The 13,668-nt window shown below is 41.2% G+C and overlaps 1 protein-coding gene across 1 annotated transcript in view; it reads left to right on the top strand.

Moving 5' to 3' along the window:
• dusp27 (dual specificity phosphatase 27) overlaps positions 1–9,935 on the top strand; it is a gene marked incomplete in the record, with an annotated part of 38,497 nt that extends 28,562 nt beyond the window's left edge. Inside the window, 1 exon segment of the mRNA XM_014330300.2 lies at positions 6,757–9,935. Within this exon segment, the coding sequence (XP_014185786.1) occupies positions 6,757–9,503 (2,747 nt within the window).
• Between the last annotated feature and the right edge of the window lie 3,733 nt (positions 9,936–13,668).

Genomic DNA, 13,668 nt, shown 5'->3' with positions numbered 1-13,668 from the left:
TCCACCTGCTGCCTCCACCACTTGCTAATGTTACTGAATCTGTGGAAGCTCCGCGATAGCCACCACACGAAGTAACGAGTAACGACCCTATCTAAATCCCAGTAACGACTAACGCGTTCCTGATTTTGCCATAATAACTAGTTACCGTGGTCGTTACCACAATAATAACATAGTTACTGTAACACGTTAGTCCCAACACTGCCAATCAATCAGTGGATGATGCAACAGCAATAGCCCTGCAACACACACTGCAACACCTGGAAAGCAACAGAACGCATGTCAGGATGCTCTTCCTGGACTACAGCTCTGCATTCAACACCATCCGCCCAGGCAAGCTGACAGAAGCAGACAGACCTTGGCATCCCGACTCCGACCCGTAACCGGATTCTGGACGTTTTGACAGACAGACCACAAGTTGTGAGCATAGGAGGTGCTCACAGTCAGCACAGGATTTCCACAGGGCTGCTGTCTCAGCCCCAAGCTCTTCACCCTGTACACCTATGACTATGTCTCCACCAAGGAAAACTCCATCGTCATCAAATACGCTGACGACACCACCATCATGGGGCTCATCAAGGAGTGGGTACACGACTCTGGTAGACAGTGTTCATTCCTACAGAGAGGAAAATGACCTCATCCTCAACCCTGCCAAAAAAAGAGAGAATTATTAGGGACACACACCGTCCAGCTCACCCTCTGCACAGACACAAAAATTGTTACGTACAATCTGAGACACAACAAAGCAGACAGCATCATCACAGAACAAGGTTTTTCAACTGCTTCTTTCCCGCAATTGTCAGACTGATAGCTAACAAAAAACAACTGAACACTTAAAATAACACAGCACTACTTTACCTCATTTTGAATGTACAAAAATCACTTATTAATGTGCAATACTTACTGAGATCTGTGAAATGTGCAATATTATGTGTACAATACTATTACACTATTTATATATAATATACTATTAATATACTTCTTCTGTTTGTCTACCACCACTATGTCCAATTGGTTAGCCACCACCATTTTGTCCATCTGTATCTCAAAGTCCCACAGGATCTAAGCTTGGTCATTCTCCACCGTCCTTGGGGGCATCACCCATTTTGAACAGGACTTCCAGGCCGTATTTGGCCGTATTTGGCCTGGAAGTCCTGGCCCGTATTTGATGTTTCTGTATACTATGCCAGACACTTGCTTATGGAGTTCCATATGTGCCCTGCTTGCTAGCATCTTGCACCCTGCTGTTATGTGCTGGGTTGTGCTGGATTTATATCTTGATGTCAGTGGCTTCTATCTCCTCCTTTGGCCAACTTATTATCCCATTCAGGTACCTGATCAGGTACCTGGATGGGATGGCATAGATATTGATCTTGTTCTTACAGTTCACCTGACTCCTCAGGACTTGCCAACACTCTGCAGGTACTTGGTGGTTCCAGCTTTCCCAGTGGCCTCTTCATGATTCCCATTTGCCTGTAGGATCCCCAGGTACTTGTAGCTCTCCTCTATGTCTGCAATGTTGCCTTCTGGTAGTTCGATCCCCTCAGTTCTGACTACCTTCCCTCTCTTTGTTATCATCCGACTACATTTCTGCAGTCCGAACAATATTCTGATGTCATTGCTGTATATCCTGGTGGTGTGGATCAGTGAATTGATATCTCATTCACTCTTGGCATAAAGCTTGATGTCATCCATGTACAGGAGGTGGCTGACAACTGCTCCATTCAGAAGTCGGTATCCATAGCCAGTCTTGTTGATGATCTTACTGTGGGGGTTCAGGCCTATGCAGAAGAGCAATGGGGACAGACCACCTCCTTGGTAGATCTCACTCTTGATGGTGACCTGTGCTATGGGCTTGAAGATTGCCGCTAGTGTTATCCGCCACATCCTCATTGAATTCCTGATGAAGGCTCTTAGGGTCCTGTTGATCTTGTATAGGTCAGGCCTTGGCCAGTTCTAGACAGGCATATATGAGGGGCCAGACAGAAATATAAAGGGGGCACATGGTGGCAATGGAGGCGGGAAAGGTGTGGGGGTTGGGTGGGGTGCTCTGGATTAGGGCTGCCACAAACGATTATTTTCATAGTCGACTAGTCACCGATTATTTTTGCAATTAGTCGACTAATCAGATCATGCATCCATTTGACGTAAAACGTACATCTTATTGCACCTGCATGCATCGACTCTTATATACCTATCATTAGCTTACAGCTTGAAGTGTTTAAGGTATGTGGTAACTAAAAGTAAAGACAAAATGAGCAAAATATTAAACTTTTAATGAAATTTGCAGATTGAATTTCCTTGCTATCGAAAATATAACAGGACACTGGAGTAAACAATAACATTTTTAAGTTATCTAAGTGATTTATATATCATGTTTAACCTGAGTAGCAAAAGACCGCAGGGGGTTAGAAAACGATGTGCCCGGAGTTCGCTGTTCTCGCCAGCTCTAATGAGCCTTGAACCTCCAGCTAGCTATTGAGCTGGTGGGTAACAGACGTCTCCGAAAACGTCAGAGCACTTTTGCAAATATGTGATGTCTTGATAAATCGAGCAGATATTTGAAGTTTACACAGCTACATTCTCGCCTGAAAATATCTTAAAAGTTTATTTTGTGACCCAGAAAGAGTAATATTAAAACTAAGTAGCTACCATCATTGCTGAAAACTGGAAGCCAAACAGGCAAAAGTACATTCTTCGCAGCTACGCTTCATCTCAGAGGCAGGTTAATAAGTTGGACTGAACTTAACCACAATACTTTGACATGGGTTCTTTATAAACTTGAGTCCAACTTGAAGGTGGTGGCAAGATGCATCAAATTGATGTATAGCTGGGTGTAGGGTGGGGTGTGAGTTCTCTGCCGAGTCCTGTGTGAGCCTGCACAAACAGCGCACGGAGGTAAAGAGCAAACAAGATGTGAAACCTATCATCTTATTTGTGCCTTTTCCAGCGGATTTTTCAGCTACTGTAGTAAATCTTGTTCATATTCAGTTTGTGGGTAATCTATTATTTTCTTTCTCAACTTCTAAAAATTTGACTTAAGGGGGCAGGACGTTTGTTTAAGGGGGCATTGCCCCCTCTTGCCCCAGCATATAGCCGGCCCCGGGTCAGGCATTCCAGGATCCAGGTGTGAGGCATTGAGTCATAGGCCTTCTTGTAATCAATCCAGGCAGTGCACAGTTTGGTCAGCTTAGTCTTGCAGTCTCAGCTGACTGCTCGGCCTACCAGTAGCTGTTGTTGACCCATGTGCTTGTTCATCTTAGCTGCTATGATGCCTAACAGGAGCTTCCATGTGGTACTGAGGCAGGTTATAGGCCAGTCGTGGGATGGGGCCGGTCCCATCTGGGGGTCCTTGAGGATCAGGACCATCCGGCCTTCAGTTAGCCATCCAGGTGTCTCTTGTCAATGATCAGCTGGTTCATTTGTGCTGCCAGAAGCTCATGGAGTGCAGTCAGCTTCTTTAGCCAGTAAGTGTGAACCATGTCGGGGCCTGGTGCTGTCCAACTCTTCATACTGGAGACCCTTTCTTGTATGTCTGCCACTGTGATGGTTACTGGTCCCTTTTCAGGGAGGTTGCTGTGGTCTGCTCTCAGATCCACTAACCACTGAGCATTGCTGTTATGGGTTGCATCCATCTCCCATATGCTCTTCCAGTATTGTTTCATTTCCAATGTGAAAGACTGTTAAAGACATATAGAAAATGATTGCTTTTTAAGTTGTTACTGCTAAAAAACAAAACTGTGAACATTGAAATAGTTTAATATGTAAAGTGTTGTTGTTTAAATTAGGTTGTATTTACCTCATTTTAAGATTTTGTAAGGACAAGACATTTTTTAATTATGTCTCAATCAGTAAAACCTTACTTTACAGAGAGGGTACTCCAGAACGTGATATCACCATGGGTAAAACCACTCAAAATCAAATAAAAGTTCATATTTAAAGTATTTATAATCAATAAATTTATAATAGGAAGGGTTGAAGAAAATTAGCTTTTTACATTCTTATATCCATCTACTTACTGGTGAGCCTATAGCCCTGATTGTCATTGCTCTGTATGTCCACTTTATAATGAATGTCTTATTCATTTCTTGACCTGAAGGCATCCTCTTAATCTGACATTAGAAATGGAAGTTGGGAAACCTTGAGACTTTTTTTTTGTCTGTTTTCATCAATGCTGCATTTTCTGGTCTCTGGTTCCCACAGACTTTTAACTATTCATTTATTCTCTTATTTAGCTCACAGTCATGATCCACAATGCACTTATTTTTCCAGATTTATAATACATATCTCCAAGTGAAGGTCAACAGTGATACAATGAAATATTCCAAACAACTGATCTGTAATTTCTCATCATCACAGCTTCTGAGAACATGCGTGTTCCTGGAAGAGGCTGACACAGTCACTGTGCTGTTGATTGTGTTTCTTAATTAACATGCCCTAAAATATTGCCTGAAAACTTCATAAACAACAGCTTAATAATACAGTTACACCAAAAATTTGATGGACAAAGAAACAGTTTTTGTAGTTTGGCCTCCGTATGCAACATTTTAAACCACTCGGTAAGATATGATTAAAGTGCCTCTACCAATTTTACTTCAAGATGTATTGTGTTAACTGTTATGGATATATATTTTTCAGAGGGTTAACAGTTCTTGTAAAAACTAAAAGTCAGTGATTTCCTGAAGTCTCAAATCCATTGAAATCACCAAATGTTGCATTTCCTTCATTGAGATGCTCTACCAGGCCTTTACTGCAGCAACCTTCAGCTTCTGCTTGTTTGTGGGTCTCTCTGCATCAAGTTTTAGCTATAATAACTGAAAAGCTGCCCTACTGGGTTGCAATCAGGTGACTGATGTGGTCATCTGAGAAACTCTTGGGTTTTATTTTTATTATGCCTCGGGGGTGGACAGCAGTCACATCGTCAGTAGACACTAGACGCCTGTTTCCACTGGCAGCCATACATGCCCATTCCATAACACTGCCTCTACCAAATCATGTGGTATCCCTTAGATCATGAGTTGTCTTCTTCTCTATCCCACTCTCTTCCCATCATTCTGGTACATTATCCTTGGTTTCAACTGTTTCTCCTCTTCTCTGGTCTAATCTGTCTCTCCTTTTCTTGAGTGTAACCATTAGTTGTACATTGTTGTTAAGTCTCTGTATTTACATTCATGAAGCTGTCACCTGATCATAGACTTTAAAAGTGATATATCCACCACCCCAAGAGTGTTCTTAAAATGATTAAATCGTGTGAACTTGTTTTTCTTAACCATGGAAATAATACTATCGGTATGATTTTTACTCATCTTCCTTCAGGCCTTTTGATGTTGCTGAACTAGTCATTATAGTCACTGCTTTTAAAAATGTGTCTGACTGTTAATTTGGCTGCTCCTAACATTTTTTGTTATTTCTCTAAGATTTCATCAGGTTTATTCAACCTGATGATGACCTGTTTGATATGCAATGACCTTCATCTGGGCCTTATATTTAAAATTATGGAGAAAAGCAATAAAATAAAAAATTCAACTCTGAATTAACTTCAGATATCATGTCTACTCTATTTGTCATTAAGTAAAGGGACAGTCCTAACCTGGCCATGAAAGTGGATGTCAGCCTGTTATGAGCCTGAAAATGGGTGTATAAACATGTGTGTAATTCCTAATGGATCTGTGGAACATTTTACCACTGGAACATAACATCCTGTATATTTTCTATGCATTAAATCATAAACACTTACATAAACATTAAGAATAGAATATTCACCTAAATGTTTTAAATGTTAAATGTTTTTCACTCTGATAAATATGAATCTATATATATTGCAACACCTTAAACTATTTACCAGTATAAGTAAGCCGCTCATAAATGTATAATATCAATGTATTTGTTTTATTTATAGTATCTGCTATATTTGCACTTGTCAGTTAATATTGTAGAAATCGTCACTGTGGTAGCACAGATACCACAGAGTGGGGTTTGCATATTGCTTATTGTGTTTAAAAAGGCCTTTAAAGCAAGTTTTAACATGTCTTAGGATATAGAATAAGATATGAAGCAATTAATACAGCCAGAAGCTGCATTATCAACAATAGAATCCCTCCCACTCAAACTTCTGTTTACAGCATTTATAATCAATGGTTTTAAAATAATAGGTGTTGAAGAAAGGAAACTCTTTACTTTACAGTGATTTTCAGTTAAGCTGCGTGGCTGTGACACACTTATAACCTTGAATTTGTCCACAGCATGCTGCTGGTTCTAAAAGAAAAAGCTCTTAAAAGCCTTTCCTTCCTGACCTGTTTATCTAAAACCAGCAGGCAGTCACACACAAATATATACTGGTGAATACAGTGGAGCATTTAGGTAAATAAATAGATAGACATTTCCTCTAAAGAGTGTGAAGACAAAGACTAAAGATTGGTCATAAATAAAAATATTGGTCATAAAAAAATCTTCTTTCTTCATAAACATTATAGAAAGGGATTCAGCACACTTAAGTTGAAACATATAAAACCTAAAATGTAATAAGTTATTGCTTTGTCAACGGTTTTGCTGCCCTCATCTGATCATAGGCCATTATTGCAAGTTTAACTAGATTAACTACATTAATCTATTGCAGACATCAAAACTGATGTATACTGTGGACTATTTCATGTAGAATTTGTACATACATAACATACTTCATTTACTTTGGGTGTAGCTGAGTAATGGTATTTGCCTCAACTCTTCAGTATTGGTAATCATTGTTCCCTTTACTTGCAGGAAAGGTTCTTGTTGTTTCTATGATGGGCATCAGTCGTTCTGCTATCCTGGTGGCTTGCTACCTGATGATCTTCCAGAACATGACCATCATGGAGGCTCTGACCTCAATCAGGAAAAAACGTGCCATCAACCCCAACGAAGGCTTCCTGAAGCAGCTGAGAGAGTTCAATGAGACCCTCATGGAGGAGCGAGATGATGACGACGAAACACTAAGCCAGTGCTCTGTGATTGATGCTCGAGCGCGTACTCGCATCTTTGGGGAAGAGGATGATGAGGATACGGACACAGAGGAAGAGCAGAGTATGATTGAGGTGAAAGCGAACTCCATTATGATGGAGGAGGAGGAGGATGGAGAAAGTGTGATGAGCAGCGTTGCCTCCTCTGCAGCTGCTGCAGCACTTAAAAGTGGTTTGACTGGAGCACAGAATGGGTTCAACAACCAGGTATCCAATGGTGTCCCAAATAAGTTTGTTCTATCTGAACAAGGGGGCAAGGAAGATGGGGATGATGATGATGATGGTCTGGACAGCATGATTCAGGAGTGGCAGAGGAGGAATGAAAAATACCAGAATGATGAGTGGTGGGAGGCACAGCTGAACACTGATGGGGAAGATGAGCAGTCTCTTCCGGGGGTTTTTACAAAGAAGACAAAAGAAGTTGGAGACACTGATGTGGAGAGCGTAACCAGTGAGGACATACGAGCTGTGAAAGAGCGGCTGAAGCGTCGCAACAGACGCCCACCCTCTGACACAATGTCCACCTCCAGCTGCATGAGTTACTCTGATCTTTGGAAGCAGCGGCTTAAGGAGATCGAAGAGCAAGCAGCTGCTCGGTACCGCAAGAAAGAAGATGATGAAGGCAGTGAGAGCACTGCCACTGAAGACGAAGGAGTAAAGAAGACGATTGATGATGAAGTAGATAGCATCCTCTCTGACACCAGCTCCATGTTTAACTTCTGTCAGAAGAATAAGGAGAAGATGTCACCACTGGAACGTTGGCGAATCAAGAGAATCCAGTTTGGGTGGAACAAGAAAGATCGTGAGGATGGAGAGAAAAGTTCTGTTGGTGATGGTGAGGAAGAAGCCAGGACACCATCTCTGCAAGATGTCAATCTGACAGCGTATCAGGCATGGAAGCTGAGGCAGCAGAAGCGTCTCGGGGAAGAGAACACAGATGAGATTCTGGAGCTGAGCAGAGGCGAGGACTTAGCAACAATCAGAAGAAGACAACGACGTGAAGAGCTTCTGGAGCGTTCAAAGAAAACTTTAGAAGAAAGCCAGTCCGTATGTGGCTGGGAAACAGAAAGTTGCGTTAGTGGTGGTACGATACCTCTATCTGCCTTCTGGGCTGGAGCTGGTGTTACAGGGCCACCAAGTGTTGCCAATGATGACAATATGTCCATGCTCAGTGGTAGATCTTCCATAATTTCTTCAGTTTCCCAGGCTCGCAGCACAAGATCCTCACAGTTTGGAATCCCAGCAAATCCTGTGCCACCAGTACCGCCGATCCTCCCAGTTCCAACTGTGCAGGGCCCTGGAGGTGAACCAATGGTCAATCTGGCTAGCATCCAAAACTGGATTGCGAATGTTGTTTCAGAAACAATCAAACAGAAGCAGAGTGAAATGAGCCTTCCTCCTCCATCACGTGCCGGGTCTGAATTGAGCTTTGGTGCTCCATCAAACGTGATTTCAAGGCGCAGTGTCGATGATGACAAAGCATCCTTGCTGAGTGGTGCTTCCTACTCCAGCTATCTGTCACAAGATCGAGGCAGGGCAGCATCAGTCCTCTCCAGTGGCAGTTCAAGCAGCATCTCCGGTCTCAGTGGTAGAGGCTCAGCATTAGGCTCTAACCTTGGCTCCACCCTAGGCTCAAAGAAAAACAAGATCACCACTACCAGTGTTCCTCTCTTCAGCCTCTTCCAGGACCAAGTTAACCTGGATAAACTGGATGCCATGGACAAGGAGATCAAGTCAGAGATGAGGGACAAGATGTCTACCTATGAAAAGAAGAAGATCCTGGAAGACAACAAACGCAGTACTCTGTTTAAGAAAAAGAAGCCAAAGGAGGATGAAGATGAGGAGGAGGAAAGGAAGAAGAAAGAGGAGGAGTTTCTTGAGGAGACAAAGAAAAAGGAGAAACCAAAGAGGAGTTACGGTCTATCGGGGTGCCTGAATCTTAACCCAGCGCTGGAGAAAGATAAAAACACCAACATTGATGACTGGCTGAAAAGTGTCAGGCCTCCCCCGAGAAAACCAGCTTCAGGAACTGAAGCTGGTCCATCAGAGGACCCCTATGATGATCTTGATGCCTCAGCTTCTGAATTTGACTTCTCAAGCAGAAGAGCCTCTTATGCTGCTGACGAAGATGATGATGAGGAAACGTATGGCATTACTTCCAGATACCGAGCCAGGTTACACGAAGATCTATCAAGTGAAGACACAGAATATTCCTGCAATGGCTTCACACAATCCCACAGCTACAGCCAACCGGGAAGACCGTACGGCGCTGTTCATCATTCACGATACGAAAGCAATGAGACAGAAGGGAGAAGGACTAGGAGACAGGAAGCCACAGAAGAGGAGGAGGATGACATCTCCACCTTCATTGCCCAAACCAGGCAGAGGATTAGGGCTCGAGCTGCCGCAGAGGCTGAAGATGACGAGGTTCTCGCTGCTTGGAGAGCTCAGCAGGAGGCAAAGCGAGAGAAGCAAAACTTAGAAAATACTACTGATGCAGACAGGTTTTAGAAAATGTAAAAGAGCCAATTCTGTGCTGCTGCTGCTGCTGCTGCTGCTAGCTCACACAAAGCTCTTTTTGTTTGGTCGAGGAGTGAAAACAAAGGATGTACAAATTGCAATAATTCTAATGCACAAAAAACACTAGCATTCACATCCATAGAAAAATATGCACCTTGACCTTTTCATATTACATCAGCACTGCAAAGAAATTAAGGATTTGAGCCTGTTTTACTATTAAAATGGAAGAAATACACAATACAGTTCTCAGTTAAGGTTTTGCTTGTACCACAATTGAATGTAAAACACAATGAATGCAAATTTTCATAGAAAAGATGATGTGAAACTTCTAAAAAAATGTAAAAAAAAAAAATAGGAAAAGTCCCTCAAATTTGTACTCTTGCACAATTTTACTATTGTAATAAATTTTCTGATGAATGATGATTTGGGCTTTTTATTTGGTTTAATGGCTCCTAATAAAGCTGCATCATAAAGGTTGTTTTCATCTTTTGTGATGAAAAAAAATTGAAAACCTCCATAACTTACAACAAAAAAACAAAAAATTAAATGGTAAAAATAAACAGAAACACAAACAAGTTGTATTTATAAAATATTTGTGCAGGTGACAAAGCAATCACTATTACTAGAATGTTTTTTGGAATGAATATAATTGTCACTTGCAGGAAGTGGGACTGATGGCTTTTTATGCAGACAAAAATATGTTTTTTTACTTACTAATTTGATGTTTTGATGTTAATAACTTGTTTTGTTGCTTAACAAAAGTCACAATATGCTCATTTCAAAAACTTAAGCAAGGTTTAAAGTGTGAAAAAGGACATAGTGAGGGGGGAATGAAGAGCTAAAACTAGTCATTCACCCACTAAGGTTTAGACAGTTAGGCATGTAACACACACACACCATGCAAACAGTTAAAATACAGGAAGGGGATTGGAGATGGGTGTAACACTGTTTCATTTTTGTAAACACACAGCATGTGGTCATGAGCATGGCATTTCTCGTGTTATACTGCCACATCTTGGACACTAAATGCAATTGCTTTTGAGATTTATACAATTTTTAAATTGTGCAAAATGTGAAGATAACATCATTTACAAAATACCATAATATTTCTTTAACTGTAGTGGTATAGATGTGGTTTCAGTGAGATAACAACTATGTGCTGTGTAGTGGATGGGAAATATGGAAATAATTCCACTACATGTGAAACTGTAACATACTTTAAAGCTTATAATGCTTTACATAGCACAGTGGGATAAACCGCAGCAGGAGTGCTGATCTTCAAGCTCTTATATGTACATTTAAAGTCAGATAAAAGGCTCAGCCAAGGAGTCTGTACTGCTGTATAATTACAGGATTTTGGTTTTATGCTCTGGTTTTAGAACCTTTGCTTTTACTGCACATTTCAAAATTATTTATTATCATAATGTTATAGAACACACCTGGGATCATTTTATACCCTGGCATGTTTAATAATTTGTGGAGTTTTTCTACTTTATTTTTATATCAATTTTAAACATGAAAACATGGTGAGCAGTTTGCATGAAGATAGCATAAGTTCGAAAACTAAAAATGTATTATTTAGAGGGGAAACTATTAAAAGGAAATCAATGCAAGCTGTTACACTTTCAGAACATTTTGCTCTTTTTAACTCATGTACTTGACTGTTTACTCTCTCACTGGAGCATTTTTCAAAACGCTCCTGTTATCTGCTGGTTACACATGCTCTTAGAGAGGACCAATTATGCTTTTCATCATTTTCTGTCTCATATATCCTGTTCAAGTAGTGCATTTTCAATATAAGCATGACCTAGTTGTCAAACATAAGTACAGGTAATCCTGTAGCCAAAAGCTTCAGACTACTGTCAACACTCGGTTTCTAATAGTTTTTCTTACTCTTGGCTCTGTTTTATCTCAATTAGAGGTCATGTCTTTTCATGGTGATGCCAGGTACAGGCAATCAGCCAATGAGAATGAAGTTGTTTTAAAGACAGAGAAACAAAAGAGCATGAGGGGATGGACTGAGAGGGAGTCTAATATCCACAGACAATTAAGACCACCTCTTTTCAGAACTGTCTTAATTCTTTGTGGCATACGTTTTAGTCCATGTTGAGATGACAGCATCACACACTTGCTGCAGATTTGTCTGCAGTTTCATCACATCACAAAAGAGCTCTACTGGGTTGTAATCTGGTGATTTGGGGTCTATCTCTGTACAGTAAACTCACTGTCATGTTCAAGAAACCAGTTTTAGATGATTTGAACTTTGGTGAGTTATCCTGCTGGAAGCAGCCATCAGAAGATAGATACACTGTGATCATAATGGCATGGACGGGTCATCAACAACACTCAGGTTGGCTGTGCTTAAGAAGTGATGCTGAACCACTGACATAAAGCAAGATAGATCCACGCTTCCAAGTTCTGACCCTACCATCCAGACTTATCAGACCAGGCAACTTTCTTCCACTATTCTACTGTCCAATTTTGGTGAGCTATGTGAAATGTAGGTTCAGTTTCCAGTCCTTAGCTGACAAGAGCGACATGCAGTGTGGTTCAGTGTTCAGGAGACAGACCGTGCGGTGGTGTGTGTGGTGGACCCAGGTGCGAACACAAGAGAGTAGACCGGAGTAAACTTAAACTGAAAGCGAGCCTTTATTATGGCTGATGACAGGTCTCACACAAAGCAGAAACACCGTGACTAAACCGAACTTAACTAAACTGGGAAACAGATACTGATAAACTAAGAAGACTCAGAGGACCATGATGATGATGACTGTAAAGACTGGCCATGAGGACATGGCGTGTGGGAACACAGACGACGCGACCCAGACTGCATGAAACACAGAGACTAAATACACATGAGGGATGATCAGGGGAAGTGGCCACACATGGGAGCACAGCTGACACACATGAACCTAAAGACAGGAGAGGTGAAACTAAATACACTGACATAGAATACAGACTTTCAAAATAAAACAGGAAACATGGAGATTAGACATGACATGAACTAAACATAACCACGCAGACATGACACATGACAGGTAGACGCATGAACCAGGGAGACTGAGTACAGGGAGATGACATAAACAACTAAGAAACAAAGGGCTAAACAGCACCCTAGAAATTAACTAGACGAACTAAGCTAAAGCATAAATGAATACAAAAGATACATAAAACTCAACACTGGGTCACACGACCCAGGACCATGACACCATTCAGATGCTCTTGACACACTTTTGTTGTAACAAGCGGTTAGTTGAGTTACTGTTGTCAGCTCAAAGCAGTCATTTTCCTTTGACTTCAACGAGACATTTTCTTCCTGAGAACTACCGCTCACTGGTTATTTTCTGTTTTTCAGATCATTCTCTGTAAACTTTAGAGATGGTTGTGTGGGAAAATCCTAGCAGATCAGCTGTATCTGAAATATTTAGACTAACAACCATGCCAAGCCACTTAAATCACCGCTCTTCTCTGTTCTGATGCTCTGTCTAAACTTCAGCCGGTCATTGTGACCATGTATACGTGAGTGGCAGCCTTGTGATTGGCTGATTTGATATTGGTTTTAGTGAGTAGTTAAATAGGTGAAGTAAAACTAAATAAGTATCATTTAGACCTATGAGTCATGCAAGGCTACTTTAGTAGAATTCAAGAAAGAAAATATGAAATTAGAAATAAGCATCAAAGATTCATTGTGGCAAAGAGAACACACAGGGCAGTATTTTACTGATCAAACTTTATGCTTGAATAGAAATTTGCATTCAGGACTTTACTCTTTAGTTTCTTTACTTCAGTCTGGATTCTTTGGTAGGAGTCTGTGCCACAGTTAAAGAGAAGTGAAACCTTGTGGAGGACTCAGTGAACTGGAGCGCAAGCTCATACCTGAGCGATTAAAGTATTACAAACCCACGTCCACTCACACACATGAAGCATGAGGCTGAAAATGTGGCCGCCAGGTCACCAGACTGTGAATTGAGAAACGACACGTGCTGCTAGAAAGCATTAACAAAATCCAAAAAGATGAAGGATGTGTAGAGAAAGAAAGGAAAACAGAAAAAGAGATGGAAGGAGAGGCTGGGTGTGAAGGTGAGGAAGAGGAGAAGGGAGGCCACATGGAGAAAGAAGATAAGAGGGAGGACAATATAGAAATGGACCAAGAGGA

This window comes from Haplochromis burtoni, unplaced genomic scaffold, assembly GCF_018398535.1.
Source record: "Haplochromis burtoni strain Fernald_Lab_line unplaced genomic scaffold, NCSU_Asbu1 Contig_666, whole genome shotgun sequence".
NCBI classification, from domain to species: Eukaryota; Metazoa; Chordata; class Actinopteri; order Cichliformes; family Cichlidae; genus Haplochromis; species Haplochromis burtoni.
Note: the sequence above shows the minus strand (reverse complement) of the source record. Positions and strands in the feature narration are given on the sequence as shown.